This window comes from Poecilia reticulata, chromosome 3, assembly GCF_904066995.2.
Source record: "Poecilia reticulata chromosome 3, P_reticulata-male-v2, whole genome shotgun sequence".
NCBI classification, from domain to species: Eukaryota; Metazoa; Chordata; class Actinopteri; order Cyprinodontiformes; family Poeciliidae; genus Poecilia; species Poecilia reticulata.
This window is the reverse complement of record NC_088832.1, coordinates 22101427-22118232: the sequence shown is the minus strand read 5'-3', so window position 1 is coordinate 22118232 and position 16806 is coordinate 22101427. Positions and strand designations below refer to the sequence as shown.

Genomic DNA, 16806 nt, shown 5'->3' with positions numbered 1-16806 from the left:
TTTTCCTAACAGTCTGATATTAAATCACATATAAACTTTCTGATTTTGGGCCAGTCTGAATGATCAAAGTCACTTTTATTTACCAGATTGTTTATTAACAAAAATGTTCCCAATGGCGAAGTTTCATATCTATAATTTTTTTTAACTGATAACATTACCTTTTCGCTGTATGAGCTGAATCGAATGTGTTGGCTGCGCTTCCACCAGCTTCTCCAATAGTCATGTTTGCAGGTTTCTATGCTAGCAAACTCCATCACATTTCTATGGGACAGAGATTCCTACTTCCAAGCACTGATTTTGCTGTTCTGAAGCTACCCTGTGACTAAATTGGCGACATGCATTGGGTCATTATCCATTCTGAAGACCCATTTGTAGGTTTTCTAAACGGTTTAGACTTCATAAAGTTTTAAGTGCCCGTCTGTTGTCTTGATTCTCACATAATGTTCTTTCGTCATGCACGTCTGTGGCCTTTAGCGCAGAGCTGTACAAGAAGTGTTTTCCCTTGTATCTGTAAAGAGACCATGAAAAAAAAAGTGTAACTTGTGTATTGATTTTTTTTTGGAAATATGCACTGCATTTCTTACAAACACAAGGATTCTTATCTATGAATGGGCAAAGATAAAATTCTCAGACATTCTGCTCCCCAAGGTAGCAAAATGTGTTCACAAATGCAGATTTTGATTTACAAGCATGAAATGTGTGCACCCTGGATTTTGCACATGCATACATCTCTATCTACACATGCACAAAGCAGAAATGTTCTGCCATTCTTTTTTTCACGAGGTTAAAGACATTGTCAGAATAACTGTGGTCTGTGCCCATATACCATCCCTACTTACAACAAAATACAACTACTTATGTTGACACTATTGAACTTCACAGTAGTACAATTGTGCCATTGTGCAGTATCCTCCTCTTTTTTATTTTTTTTACGTAATGACTGTCTTTGTGGCTACACTAGCCTGGTAAAAACCAGACCCTCTGTTCTACGCTTCTCTTCATACAGAGGGTCTGGACTCTCGGCTATTATTTGGTTGAGTAGCAAAGTTTTGAATTGTACCCAGTTGCCAGTGCCAGCTTGATTATGACCCTTACTGAAGCTTACCTGAGGTGTGAAGAGGTGATGAGCAAGGTGACCGTTAATGTTTGTATTAGGAAGTGTGGCCAACACGGACTCAACAGTGGATGTTAACTGCAATTGCTAGAACCACAGGAAGACTCGAATTCTAAAACAGTGTCGAAAATCAATGCCAAAAGCATTTAAAGACTGAGTCTAAACACAATCTCTCAATGGCAATGCTGCACAGTGGCAGACACAATACAAAAAGTTGCAATTTCTCTATATTGCGGATATCCTTCAAGATAACAAGGAATTTTGTTCTAAAGCCCTGTATATGTGTGCTTCTTACTAGGATCATCAGGACAAAGCCCTTTGCTTGTTGCTCTGAGTGGTAACCATTCCTCTCAGCTGAACTTCACGTCTAAAACAAACCAGCTCTATCTACGATGGTCCACTGACCACGCGACTAACAAGAGGGGATTCAAGATACGATACTCGGGTACAGCCAGCATCTTTATATTTTCTTTCAGACATCAGCAGATAATCAGATGTGAAAGATTTCACGTTTCTTTGTCCCGCTTTGTTCAGTACTGCATTTGGAGCTTTTGTACAGCTTTTTTCAAAGAATGAAAGAAAGAAAGGGGAAAAAAAACACTATCTTGTTAGTTTCATTCATTGTGAGGTGTGGATGATTGATTTAATGACTTGATTGAAACGAAGTGTTACTTTGCATTATCATATGTCACAATAGGAGTCTCAGTTTTCAAGGTGATAGTTCACGTCCCATCTGGATGATTGACAACTACCTACTCTGCCCTGCCTCTGCTTTCTCAGAATCTAGGAACATTTTGCACTCCACATAGTTCAAAAGATTGCTAATTTCTCAGACTAGCATTAATAATGATCTCCTAATGCCTTTCTTCTCATGAGAATAATGTGTTAATGGTAGAGTGAGCAATGATCATTTAGAAAGCATTCTTTTGAATGCATTAAGCTGCTTACATATGAAAAGGGAGTTAATAGCTTTGATTTATTAATGCGTGTTAGACTGTGAGTGGCATCTTAAATTTGTACACATTTTTTTTGTAAGGTTGCCGATACTCTTAATTATAAAATGTAATTTACGGTGACACAGAACTTAAAAATAATGGAGGAAATAAAGTTGATGGATTTTTAATCTATAGTTGAAATTGGTCAGCAGTCTTGAGTTCTGTTCCCCACAGAGCTGTAATGGGCTGATAACAGCGACACAGAACAGGGATTTATGGTTGAGATATTCCACTTCATATACATTATTAATACCCTGGTGTGCTGAGGTAAACAAATCAAAGTCTATAATGCAAATACATGCTAATCACTTTTGGCTTCCTGCTTGGTAGGTTGAACTGATCAGAATGACGTTTAATACTAGCCGCTTTATTTTCATAATATTCACATCCTTTGACTTGGCTTCTGCTGTTAAATGGTGTTATTATTAATGTTCATGTGTGCATCCAGTGATCCTCCTGAAACACAGCAGTGGAGTCGTCAGTGTTTATGTTTCATCGATCTTTATTAGAGTTATTTTTTATTTGCTTTATTTTTTTTTCTATCTTGTTATTGTTTTACAGACTCCATTTCATTCGTAGAGCTTTTTGGGCAACCTATGAATAAATCTGGCAGTATATAAATACTTAAATTATTTGGAGAACAAGAGAAAAATGACTTAAAGTTGTCATTTGTGTTCTTTTTGTCATTTGTGATTACAAGCGGTTTTTATCCTTCCTTGTGTGGTTAGACAGTTTCTATTTAAATAAGTTCCTGAATTTTGCAGACAGTGATCAAAGTTAATTGAATTAGGGAGACTTAGGAACCTTCTTACTTTATTAAATAACAGCCCTATTTGAAAACATATTGCATCCATTTCTTGTAACATTAAAATTTGTTTGGTGGGACATATTTTTGTGTCAAAAACAAACTAAACAAATCTGCAAGAGGATTAATAAGTTTTTCATAGCACTAAATCCTTTCATGTTGTTGTCAAAAACTAGTTGTTTGTTTTATTGTACTGAAGTCCATAAAACTAATTCTTCTTCTTACAAGTACTGTCAACAATTTTCTTTTTTCCATGGGAAAATATACTTGACTACCAAACGTTTTTAGGTAGTATGTGTCAAATGGACACATAGATGGTAGAACCAAGATGTCTGATATTTTAAGCCCTATACCATTAACTGGATGAAATAGTGCAATAGTAGTGTAATAATGTTTAAAAAGAAAAAAGCAGGTAAAGAGGGTTAGACATATGTTAGACACTCAGATGGGATGACAGGTTTGTAGAAATGGTGGGGTGTTATTTCGCTCATTTCAGGAAACATATCTGAGAGAAACGCTGACCCCATTAGGTAAACAGGAGACAAAAGTGGGCTATCATAATTCATCCAACCATTCTGTACTCAATCAACTTTGCATTTTCTTTGTTCTGAGAACAAACCCATTCTATTACTCAAAAATAATTGCTCTATTATACGGTCTGTCACAGGTTTTTAACTTCTTGTAAGTTGACTCAAGTCACTGTAATGCTTGCACAGGCAGAGATAATTTAGCGTGTTTTTTTTTCTCAAAATCCCTCTTAAAATTAACAGGCGCTCTTGATAATTATTTTCAGCATCAGGCTGGTAATCGCTTCAGTTTCTTGTGAATTTCTATCATTTTTCTCATCTGTCTTTCTCGTTCTCCGTTTCAAGCTTCTTATTGCAGCATTAATGATCCTCCGTTAAATGGTGGCGTGGTCAACCGAACGAAACTCCATCCAGGTAGCAGACTCCAGTTCTACTGTAACCATGGTTACCGCCTGGTAGGCTTAAGCAACGCCACCTGCAGGCTTGATTCCAGTGGGCTTTACCAGTGGGACACACCTGCTCCCGTTTGTCAAGGTAGGCAGCCAAAAGATGTTTTTGAATAAAAGTGGCATAGTTATTTTCTAAGACCTTTCAATTTTGAAGATTTCCTTTGTATTCTATTTATCTTGTTAGTAAATATGTTTTATTGGGATGAATTAGAGCTATTTAGGATTTTTAATGTTCTACCTTGTACCATTGAGTTGTTTTCCCAAACTCGTTGTACTATTTCAGTGCAATGACAATAAAGGCTTTCTGTTCTATTTCTGTTCTATTTTTTACTTTTTTGCAGCTGTTTCATGTGGAATACCTCAGACTCCCGGTAACGGCAGCTTCCATGCATACCACTATAATGTTGGTAGCCAGGTCACCTATCAGTGTAATTATGGCTACCATCTTGACCCTGGTGCTCCTGTGTCAGCTGTGTGTTTGGAGGATGGCAGCTGGAGTAACACAGGTTCAGTTCCCCGTTGCCTGCGTAAGTGATCCCAACCAGAATCCACCTGTCTATAAAATAATGCTATAATTTCAGTCTCTTTTTTCACCTATGAAACATTTTCTTCTTCTTTTTTTTTACCTCCCACTACAGCTGTGCACTGTCCCAGCATTGAAGGCGTCCTGACAGAGCACATGACCTACCGCCTGCTCATTGGCAGGCTGGCTGAGTTTGGTTCCACTGTGATGTTGGAGTGCTCAACAGGCTTTTATTTGGGTGTCGGGCATCGAACTCTCCGATGCCTCGCCAACGGGACCTGGGAAGGATTGGATGACCCAGCTACGTGCAAGAGTAAGTTTGACTCACTTATTCATGAGAAGGTGTACACTCTAGGCCACTTGATTTTGAGATTTTATTTTTGATTGTGACATAGTTAAATATTACAGGACACAGACGGTTACATGCAGTACTTTAAAGTAAAGAAAGATGTATTTTAGTACACATTTTAAATTTAGATGGGTTTAAGATTTTTGTTTTAATAAAAACAAACAGGTTTGCAGATTGCACACTGCTGAAAGTTGCAAAAGAGTTAGGAATCCCAGCAGAGAAGCCAAGCTTGCTCACCATTGCATAACCCTATAGTCATCTAAGAAAAAAAAAATGGTGATAGCAAAGTCTTTAATTTGAGTAAGTGCTTACCAAACGAAAGCTTAATTAGTTATGACTAGTAAGAAGAAATAAGACCAAAGAAATCTTGCCTACTGTGACGGATTGCTGGGAATTTGCAAACTTCTCATAGCAAACTGTATTTCCAAAAAGCTTAAATTCAGGCTGCAGTCAGGTAGCTGATGTAACTTCTGCTCCCGTTCTGAGGAGCATTGCTGCCCTGATGTGCACAGGTGTGTACCGCGACTCAGTTTCCTCAGGACAACTTCATGTAGGGAATACTTTTTATTAGCAAATAGGGAATTTATTGTATAAAATGTATAAGTGAGTATCAACTACCAAAAGCCTCATTGTTCCACACATCGTCAGTCTGGACTTTTCTTTAAGTTTTAATTGTGTTAAAGTGTTTCAGCAGTCAGGTAATTATCAGGACACTGTGATGTCACTCAAACTCTGTTACCAATGCACCATCAGACGGCGGCTGCAGCTAAAACCTGGTCTTGTTCCTTTGGCTTAAACATAAAAAGATAGGTTGCCAACACTTCTAGTAATAAACACCAATATAACACAACATGTTTTCTTAATATCTGCATGGCAAGATATTATGGCCGTTGCAGAAACTGTGGGCTATGTCCTGGTGCCTCAGCCATGTTTTGTTCTTTCCCCTGAAACTGAAGCTCTTTAATAGTGTTGTTTATTAATCCTGTGACTGTAAGTGTGTAACTGTTTTTATGATAAATCCATCCTAATTGTTCTGAACCTCACCCACTTTTCCTGCATAGCTAAGCTTTCTGGTAGAAGAATATATGTTGTCCTTTTCTGTGTGACCAATAAGTACAAACTCGCAAAATTTGTCAACAAAACAATTTCTGTAATTGTATTATCACATTTGTTAGCTGGTGGTTGCCACCCAGCCCCAGTATAATACAACATAATCTCCGAAAGTTTAATTCATTCATTCAAATGTTACTAATCTGCTTGCAAATACAGAGGAGAGACCCAACTCTGATCGTTTAATGTGAGATGTATTACACAATTTTATGGCTATATGTCTCTAAGAAATGTTTTTACGTCTTTAAGCCTTGTTTGTACTCTGTACTTCACACATGAAACGCAGTCTATGTGACCCCTGTTAACAAGTTTTATGGTTGAAAAGAGCAGCTGTATGAAAGAAGAGATGAAAAAGACGCCTTATACATAGAGACACTCAAATAATGATGCAACAAAGTGAGCAGGCGACATGCAGCACACTGAAAGAATAACACATGAATAAAACTGCATTGCAGTTACTTCCACCACCTGTCATGAATTAGTTATCAAAACAGCAAACCCACCCTGGAACAAGCAGACAGCTGGAAAAATCAGAGAAAGGTATTCTTCTAATAGGGGTACCTTCTGTTATTTTGTCAAAATTGTGAGCTTTATGTTTTGGTGTGTTGGAACCACAATGCAGGAATGGTGTTTTTGAAAATAAAAGCTTATCCCAAAAGGTAGATGCACGCTATATCAACTCGATAGACTGCACATGAGTTTTTCTACTTTCTTCTCCACTTCATCCTTCTGAGATATGAGGGGTGTATGTGTTTCCAAATGCCTTAGGAGATTAAGCATTGCCTTTCACCTTGGGGCTGTGATAACCGTTTCATGCGGAATATAGACTGTGATTCCTAAATGTGATTTGCATGTTGGCAAGCAAAGACGTTTTTTTTTTTTTTTTTTCAAATACTAGTGGTATTCTGCAATGTGTCTTTGCTGCTTAGTTCATAAAGAAAAGCTTAGTGAGAACATTGTGACTGCGAAAACTTTCCAATCCAGAATTTCTTAGTGTTGCATAATACATGAATTGCTGATGATAATTTGAGATGTGTACACTGAGAGGAAAAAGTAAGGGGATTAAATGTGTTTAAGATTAAAACTGTGATTTATTTAGGTCGATTTTAAGTAATCTCGTTGTCTAAGTTGGCTAACCAAATACTAAAGCAGCTTAGGCAAGTTGAGGAGAATTCCTTAAAGATGACAATAAGTTTGAAAACTATATTCTTCCTAAATCTGTCATTATTTTACTACAGATAAATTATGGCAACAGCATTTGAGCGAAGAATCAGAAAGGCATTTCCAATTGTTTGGACAAAAAAGAACAAAGGAACATATTCAAAGCTGATCGTTTTTTGATCTTACAACTAAAGCTGAACCTGATTCTTTCCGTCTGGCAGCACTGCTTCCTGTTCTGCTCGGTATCCAGTGTCTCTTCTCTTGTGGTCTGTCGTACTCCAACCACAAACAGTGTTGATATGCACATTTAGAGTTTTCAGTGCTCTTCTCAGATTTATGTCTCGACTTTGATGGCCAGATATTATGGCCATTGCAGAAACTGTCCGCTATGTCCTGGTGCCTCATTTTGGGGTATCTCCAGGTGTTCCCAGCCCAAAAGGGATATGTAGTCCCTTCAGTGATTTCTGGGTCATCACCCTGGATTCTTTCCAGTAGGTTGAGCCCATCCTGATCAGATGCCCAAAACACCTCAACTCACTCCTGACTCTCCATTTCCAGATTTCTAGTTATATTATTATTATTGTTTTAGGTCTTTACTTAATACATTCTCTCTTTTGGTTTCAGTCATCTCTTGTGGGGAGCTTCCTACACCACCCTTTGGTACGAAACTGGGGACACTGACTACGTTTGGAGCAACCACCATCTTTATGTGTAACCATGGATACACGCTGGTGGGGTCACATGTGAGAGAATGTGGCGCTGATGGCCTGTGGAGTGGTGCAGAAACTAAATGTTTAGGTAAGATCCATTAAATATTGTTGAGTGTGTGTGTGAGAAGACATATTGGGATTAAAATGCAGTGAGCAGTCAGAAAAATATCAGAAGGGTCATTGTTGTTAAATGTTAACTTGGACCATTTTCATCATAGGTCTGTGATCTATAGAGAGGTTTTCTTTGTCTACGCCTTTAACGTCTGCTGTAACCTTTACTTGCATCCTTTTTTAGACGAGACGTATTCTAACAGTGCAAATGATGGACAATGCATTTTTATAGGGTGGATTTTATACATAGTGGAGGAGTTTAAGTATCTGGGGATCTTGTTCACGAATGAGGGAAGAAGGGAACGGGAGATCGACAGGCGGATTGGGGCAACGTCTACTGTGAAGCGGGCGCTGTACCGGTCCGTCGTGGTGAAGAGAGAGCTGAGCCAAAAAGTGAAGCTCTCGATTTACCGGTCGATCTACGTTCCCACCCTCATCTATGGTCATGAGCTTTGGGTCATGACCGAAAGAACGAGATCACGGGTACAAGCGGCCGAAATGGGTTTCCTCCGCAGGGTGGCTGGGCTCTCCCTTAGAGATAGGGTGAGAAGCTCGGTCATCCGGGAGGGACTCAGAGTAGAGCCGCTGCTCCTCCACGTCGAGAGGAGCCAGTTGAGGTGGCTCGGGCATCTGGTAAGGATGCCTCCTGGACGCCTCCCTGGTGAGGTGTTCCGGGCACGTCCCACCGGGAGGAGGCCTCGGGGAAGACCCAGGACACGCTGGAGGGATTACGTCTCTCGGCTGGCCTGGGAACGCCTTGGGATTCCCCCGGAGGAGCTGGAAGAAGTGGCTGGGGAGAGGGAAGTCTGGGCCTCCCTTCTGAAGCTGCTGCCCCCGCGACCCGACCCCGGATAAGCGGAAGAAAATGGATGGATGGATGGATGGATGGATGGATGGATGGATGGATGGATGGATGGATGGATGGATTTTATACATAGTTACTGCAAAGGGCTTCTGTGAGGTTCTTAGCAGATATTAAATAGTGTTAGCTGTAAACTTGGTGTTTTTAAATTACCCTACGAAAGCTTCAAAATCTTGAAAAGAAACATATTCAGCATTATAGGACGTTATATTTAAATATAGGGTTAAGACGCAGAAAGAAAGCGCAGACATTGACAGTTTCATTTTATATGTCTGTTTATGACATTGGTTAATTATAAGAAACACATCTTTACTATAAAATACAATGTAAAACATTTTTTTAAATAGTCTATATTTAAGACAACCATTTTTTTTAAGTTAAAAGTAGTTTGTGATCCATCTGTTTAGAAAGGCATCACAGAAAGGTATATTTAATACACAGTAAAAATAAATTCCGTTAAAAAACAGGAAAATGTACTGGTAATTTTCTGCCAGTACATTTTCTGTTTTTTTACGGAATTTCCAGCAGAATTTTTTCCGTAATTTAACAGATTCCTTCCCGTAATTTAACAGTTTTTATATGTTAAATTTTTAACATAGAAAACAACCAGGTCATGTAGCGGTTCCATTGACACTTTGCCCTACGCCTGTTAGGAGATGGAACCCAAATAACAAATAAAAATGGGTAGGGCGGTAAAGTGGAGGGGCCAATGGTTCCCTGGCCGTCCTGTTACGCTGCGCAAATCACTGCCAGTTCAGACTTGAGAGAATAATGCATTTAGTGCCCACAGATTCTATTTTTTTTCATAGCGCATGCTCAGTGCGTGTTATTTTTAGCCCTATCAACAGTTGCCATGCTGATGACAATGATGTCATCAGCATGACTTCAAATGATGTCTGTGTCATGAGGCCCTTCTAAGGTTGACTTTGTGATGTCATAGAGGCCATGACATCACCATGGCCTCTATGACATCACAATGACATCTCTGATCAGTCAACACAAATCAGTTAAGTCAGTCAGCACAAGATTCATTTGGACGTTTTAGCTCAACTCGATAAAGATGAACGACGAAAGCCCACAGAGAGAAATGGATGTGAAGCCTAAGGTTTCTTTTTGGACAAAAGTGAAAAAAACATTGTCCAAAAAAGTTCACCCTGGTCAAAGAAGCCCAGATTACAAGAAGAGAAACTTTCTCAGTGAACTTCTGTGGGAAGTGATTGAAAAGGCTGCAGATGGACCAACTCTGCATCTTGTCAGACACACCTTTCAGGAACAACACAGCAAAATTTTAATCTTGCTTTTGAGAAAAACTGGAGAATTAAACGTGGACGTACTCTCCGAGGTGTCAAAAGAGCTAGGAGAAAGGATTTTCCAGAGTCTTGCGAGAGATGCATTTCACTTTGCCAGTGGACTGCATTTAATCGCACTCATTGAACACCCAGAAGGACACCAAGTAATTGTGGAGAAATTCAAAAAGCACCTGGAGAATCCTGTTCCTAAAGAGAAAATGTTCGCGTCAACAAAAAGAAAGTTCAGGACGACATTTTTTCCTACTGAAGACTTGTACGCAGATGAAAACTGCCTGAGTGAGGATTATACTCAGGCAGCCATGGACCCTGAACAGTTTTTGAGGGACGCAAACAGGATGGGTTTCAGACGAGGAACCGAAGAAGAAAGGAGAGTTATGGTGGAAAACATCCTATGGCGATTAATTTACAAGTCCAGTTATAGATCTACCTACGGGCATTACAAGAGGAAGCACACCGAACCAGTCCAGAGAAAGCTTGCTCCGAAAATCTGGAAAGAAGTAAAAGACATAGACTTTGTCTTTTTTGACAAAATGGAAAAAAAAATCTGCAGAGACATTTTGCAACTTCTCTGGGGAAATGAAGATGCAGTTAGAGAACTGCTCTTCAAAATGATCAGAAGCGACAACCCAATCGTTATTTATAAGGTTGTCCAATGCTTCCGAAGAACCCTTGCAAGACCGCGGAAAATCATTCTCAGAGACACCTTTTTTCAAAAGGCATGGGGGCATATCAAAGAGGCGCTGTGTTCTGAAGATGCTTCAGAGGAAGTAGAGAGGCAAGAACCCACCAAGAGTGGACCGAACGCTGTGTTCAGTCCACGCGAAGTTGGGCCTCAAAGTTTGGTGTGCTCAGAGGCCGGTACTGACTCGGAGGAGTCAGGGCCGGTCTCCGAGTCTGGACCCGCCGCCGAGTCTGGACCCGCCTCCGAGACGGGACCCGACTCCGAGAAGGGACCCGACTCCGAGAAGGGACCCGACTCCGAGAAGGGACCCGACTCCGAGAAGGGACCCGACTCCGAGAAGGGACCCGACTCCGAGAAGGGACCCGACTCCGAGAAGGGACCCGACTCCGAGAAGGGACCCGACTCCGAGAAGGGACCCGACTCCGAGAAGGGACCCGACTCCGAGAAGGGACCCGACTCCGAGAAGGGACCCGACTCCGAGAGGGGACCCGACTCCGAGAGGGGACCCGACTCCGAGAGGGGACCCGACTCCGAGAGGGGACCCGACTCCGAGAGGGGACCCGACTCCGAGAGGGGACCCGACTCCGAGAGGGGACCCGACTCCGAGAAGGGACCCGACTCCGAGAAGGGACCCGACTCCGAGAAGGGACCCGACTCCGAGAAGGGACCCGACTCCGAGAGGGGACCCGACTCCGAGAGGGGACCCGACTCCGAGAGGGGACCCGACTCCGAGAAGGGACCCGACTCCGAGAAGGGACCCGACTCCGAGAAGGGACCCGACTCCGAGAGGGGACCCGACTCCGAGAGGGGACCCGACTCCGAGAGGGACCCGACTCCGAGAGAGGACCCGACTCCGAGAGAGGACCCGCCTCCGAGAGAGGACCCGCCTCCGAGTGAGGACCCGCCTCCGAGACAGGACCCGCCTATGAGTCTGGACCCGCCTATGAGTCTGGACCCGCCTATGAGTCTGGACTTTCCTCTGAGTCAGGACCTGCCTCAGTCCTCATGCCTAACGGTGTTTTCAGGATGTTTTCTTACCAACGGAGTGATACATTGTCAGAAGTGCCAAAACTGAATGCGATTCTTCAGCAGAACTTAACAACTTGCGGGTGTGGATGATTATGGCCTTAAGAGTGCTTACAAGTTTTCAATCAGAGAATACCGGAAACCTTTAGTCGTCCGCTGTTACTGTCAGAGCAAGGTGGGAAGAGCGTACCGAAGTGTCAGAATGGGGGGCCGAGGGAACGGTGGCGGATTGGAGGGCTAGAGTACCTTCGAAGGGGTTCGAAGAAGAAGGAGAGAAGGTGGGGGGCTGACGTATTGTTAAAGGGCTGGGGGGGTGGGGGAAGCAATGAAGGAAGGAGCGAAGGAGAGACATTGAGGGGGGGCTAGTGTATCATTAGATGTGTGAGGGGTCGAAGAGGGTGGGGCCGGTCTAGCGTACCGTTCAATTCTGGGGGGGGGGGCGGACGGACTGCGTATTGCAAGAAGGGGGAGGAGGTCTGGCTGTAGAAGGAAGGGGGCGAAGGAGAGACGTTAATCTGCAGACTGGGGGCCTAGAGTATAATTAGAAGGGGTTCGAAGAAGAAGGAGAGAAGGTGGTGGGCTGACGTATCGTTAAATGGGTGGGGGAAGCGAAGAAGGAGGGAGCGAAGGAGAGACATTGAGGGGGGCTAGTGTACCATTAGAAGTGTGAGGGGTCGAAGAGGGTGGGGCCGGTCTAGCGTACCGCTGGTCGCTGGGGGGGCCGGACCGACAGCGTATTGCAAGACGGGGGAGGAGGTCTGGCTGTAGAAGGAAGTGGGTGAAGGAGAGACGTTAATCTGCAAACTGGGGGGCTAGAGTATAATTAGAAGGGGTTCGAAGAAGAAGGAGAGAAGGTGGGGGGGCTGACGTATCGTTAGAGGGGTGGGGGTGGGGGAAGCGAAGGAGGAGGGAGCGAAGGGGAGACATTAATCCCCCCGATCCCCTTATTCATGCTATTTTATTTATACAATTAGGGCTATTGTAAATGAATATTTTAGTAATCGAGTAATCTATCGATTATTCTTACAATTAATCGATCGTAAGAATAATCGATTCTTACGAATCGATTATTCCCCCACCCTCCCACTACTTTAACGATACGTCAGCCCCCCACCTTCTCTATTTTGTTAAATCGTATAAAAAATTTAATAAAATAAAGTATTGGTAAATCTGGCATAACAGCATTGTTACTTCCCTAACAGTTACTTTTTTGTAGTTTAGAAAACTAACTTGTAATAATAACAGCTCACTTTCTAAGTTAACCTGACAACAAGTTATACACAAATCTAAAATTAATTTCAATTTACCGTAGTAAAAAGAGGCAGGCTCACAAATACGCTTATTAAAAATGTCTATGATCCAGCTTTTAGTTTATGTAGTCAGTCAGTTTAATAGATGAACTCTCACTTTGCCCCATACTGTACATCAAGCTTTGAGTTTGAGTATGGGAAATGTCGCCTGAAGTGGTGGGCCATAATTTAACAGTTTGTATATGTTAAATTACGGGGGGAAAAACTGTTAAATTACAGAAAATTCTGCTGGAAATTCCATAACAAAACAGAAAATGTATTGGCAGCAAATTACCAGGACATTTCCCTGTTTTTTTAACGAAAAAATTTGAAATAAAATACTGTTAAATTACGGGAAACTTCTGACGGAAATTTTGCAAAAAAACTGGAAAATATCCTGGCAGAGAATTACCAGGACATTTTCTGTATTTAAAAAAAAAAAAATCAGAATTTCCATCAAAATATTTTCCATAATTTAACAGTTTTTTGTGTCAAATTTATCAATATTTTGTTAACCCAAAACTGAAATTCTCTGTCTTTTTACTCTTTTGTGATATATTCACAAACTTTTTAAAAAAAACTTTGGACATTTCCAAATACTTTTGTCTTCCAAACCATTGAAGTCTGTATTCTATGCCATATATTAATTATAGTGTAAAATATATTAAAGTTAATGTATTTAATATATTCTTAACATAATTTTGAAACAAAACTAAATTCTAAGTCCACAGTAAATGTAGTTCACAAAACACTTAGATTGAAAGTAGCTCATCATGCAAAGTGATGGAAAAATGAAACCATTCTACTATCAATTTGCAGACTTTATTTTGCAATTTAAGACCATAAATTGATGTTATCTAGTCTTTATAACTAACCTTTGCTATTATATATTAAGAGTTAAACATATTCTTGAGCTTGCTAATGTTTATTTTCTCCACATCAAACTAATTTATTGCATTTTACTATACAAGTTTCAACATATAAATTAAATGTAAAGCAATCTTGACTCTAGTCTTTGTAGTCAAACAGTTTTGTTAATTACTATAAGATGGAACATACAAAAAATTGCTTTGGAACATGAAAATCATAGTTGTAAACAGGACCAACAAACTTCAAAATAAATGCAAAAAAATAAATGAAATACAGGTATAAATATTTAGTTAAAAATCAAATGCTACATAAACCCAGCCTAATGTCAACGGCAGTGGAAGACACTGTATTCATGAGTGTGTGCTCTCATTACCTCTAGTCGCTGTGAACATAAAACAAAACAGTCCATTTTATGTTTATGTTCTGCAAAAAAAAAGGTTAATCCAACTCTTAGGTCCAGTTACCAAGAGCTTGAAATGTTCTGTGACCAGTTCTTGTGTTTTGCAAAGGTTCTTGGTGCACCAGGTTTGATGAGATGACCAATCAGGTTTAAACTTCAAAAGGCTCAAATTTTCCATGGATTCCCAGTCATTCAGTTCATTAAAGGACTTGAACCATCTGAGTGGAATGCAAAGCTGCTTCTTCACCTTCGTCTGCGTCATGTCAGTCGACCTCATTCAGGATTTGAGCCCAGAAAATCTATAAACTAAAAGAATGGATACTCAAGTTTAACACAGAAAAACTTTGTGTTATAAACATACTTTTTACAAAACGCTTCTAAATTACATTACAGCAGCACATCACCTGGCTCATCAGCGTCTCACCAATTGCTAATACCTCTTTCACAAACAACAACATTGAGTAATTTTGATAAAACAATCTACACTAGGAGTGTGTCAATTGCAGATTTCTGGCCAATCTTTAAAAATCTGGCTTATCAATTCTGATTTTGGCCGAGACTGATCGTCTTGTCTGAATATTGCTAAAGGCAGAAAACGTCAGTGGGTTGGCAACAGTGGGGTGACTATTGATAACTGCAAACATGGAGACATGACCTGGTGGGCCAGTCTATTGGTTAAACAGGAGAGGAAAGCGGTTGATTTTTAGATCTTTGCTGAGGTAGATAAGATCAGTGGATGAAATCACTTTCACGTTTATTGGTGGATCACCAATCTTCAAAATTAAGGATTTGGGGAAGATTTATTGGTGCACCCCTAACATACACAATACACAAATATTTTCTTTTGAAAATAAAAGCATACACTGATTTTTGCATTTTTGTTAAAATAAAGTCACCATGTCATGATTTTATGTCACGAGACGTATAATTTGTGAAAATAAAAACTCCTCCATTTCCCCTGAGCTACTATTTCCATCTGAAGAAATCAATCACTCCCAACCAAAACCAACCAATCAGAGACAGAAGGATAGTCTTAGCACTGTCAATGTTCCGGTGAACTTTTAGGTAACCACTCCCCTCCGCCACTCCCATTTGCTGCACCTTTCTGTAGCTCCTCTCTGCCTATTAGTGAGGAGAACCAGGTGGACTCAATCTTCAATCTCCTAGCAATCAGAGTGCAGCTACTTTTGGTGTGACTGACCTGCCACTCCTGTTTGAGAGCATGAGAAGCAAACAGTGCTGGTAGCATGCAAATTCAGAACTGTGTAAAAGTTTCTACAAACTGTGAAAGACAGCCGGTAAGCCTCACAATGCTGCTGCTCATTGCTGAATTTCATTGGAGCAGCAAATGAACTCTGATTGATTGTTGTACTAAATTGTTTAATCTTACTGAAGTCAAGTTAGTAATTTAAAAAGAAAAAAGAAAAAAATACACTTGGTGCTTATTGGTTAAAGTAGAAAGAAGAAAAAAATATTGGTCAGAATGTTTGTGAAAATATTTAACAAAATGTTGATAAATGCCAATTTATTTATTACTGTTGAATTTTACTATAAAATATTTGCTATTCTTTTGAAATAATTAAAGGGGTAGAAATCTGATTATTCACAATGTATTTATCTTGTTAATTTCAGAATGTAATGTGTTTCTGTTTCTTTTGAGGTTTTTCACCTATTGGGCTATGGACTATGTACTATGTGGACCATCATACAAAAATAAAGATGAGTCAACTAAATTAAAGGCTCTTTGAGTGAAATCCAGTTCAAACTTCACAGTGGAAACGATCCCTTTCAAGTGGGGATCACACGGCAAACCAAACCGGAAGTAACTTGACAATCAACCTCTTCATGCTGTCAATCAACTTAACATTACAGGAAAACCATTTATCCACTGTCATCTGTGTCCATGCTAACTAGCCTTAACATTCATGAGAGGTTCGGTTAGCTGCAGCGTAGCCAAATGCAAGAGATCAGGGAGAAGTGGGATGAGCAGCACCACAGTGACGGTTTCAACATATATGTAAAAAAAGTATCATAAGTTACATAGTGCTGCATTAGATATTATTAGAAAGACGCATAACAAAACATTATGCCTATGTTATTGTAGAAAACACCACATATTTCTTAATTTAAAGGTTTAACAGGTTGAGTAAAACAAAAACAAATGTACACACCTATTTTAAAGATGCCTAGTTGCTTTCCAGGAAAAGTTCAGGAGTGTCTGGATGCAGCTGTTGAGAGGAAACAGAATAACCATATAAGGAGAAAGAAATATAAACACCAAAACGTGCAAGTCTTCCAATAATTAAATCAATTATTTTTGTTTTTTGTTTTTTTTATAATAAAATGAAATATTTTGTTCTGACAACAAATTTAGAACAGTACTATTTATATAGTTTTTAAGCTAAGCTACAATAACCAAATGAGTTTGCAAGTAGGCATTTCAGTAAAAACTCCCAATTGGATTATTTTTTTTTTTTTGCAAACGTCACTTATTTACTCTGTGATGTTTGTTC

At 40.2% G+C, this 16806-nt stretch overlaps 1 protein-coding gene across 2 annotated transcripts in view; it reads left to right on the top strand.

Annotated features, from left to right (window-relative positions):
- The window catches only part of csmd1b (CUB and Sushi multiple domains 1b), a 433675-nt gene that overhangs the window by 367254 nt on the left and 49615 nt on the right, over window positions 1–16806 (top strand). For both annotated transcript variants that reach the window (XM_081605248.1, XM_081605247.1), the window contains exons 51-55: window positions 1413–1559; window positions 3787–3975; window positions 4232–4417; window positions 4529–4726; window positions 7658–7831. In XM_081605248.1, coding sequence (XP_081461374.1) covers window positions 1413–1559; window positions 3787–3975; window positions 4232–4417; window positions 4529–4726; window positions 7658–7831 — 894 coding nt within the window. The remainder of the gene's footprint in view (window positions 1–1412; window positions 1560–3786; window positions 3976–4231; window positions 4418–4528; window positions 4727–7657; window positions 7832–16806) is intronic.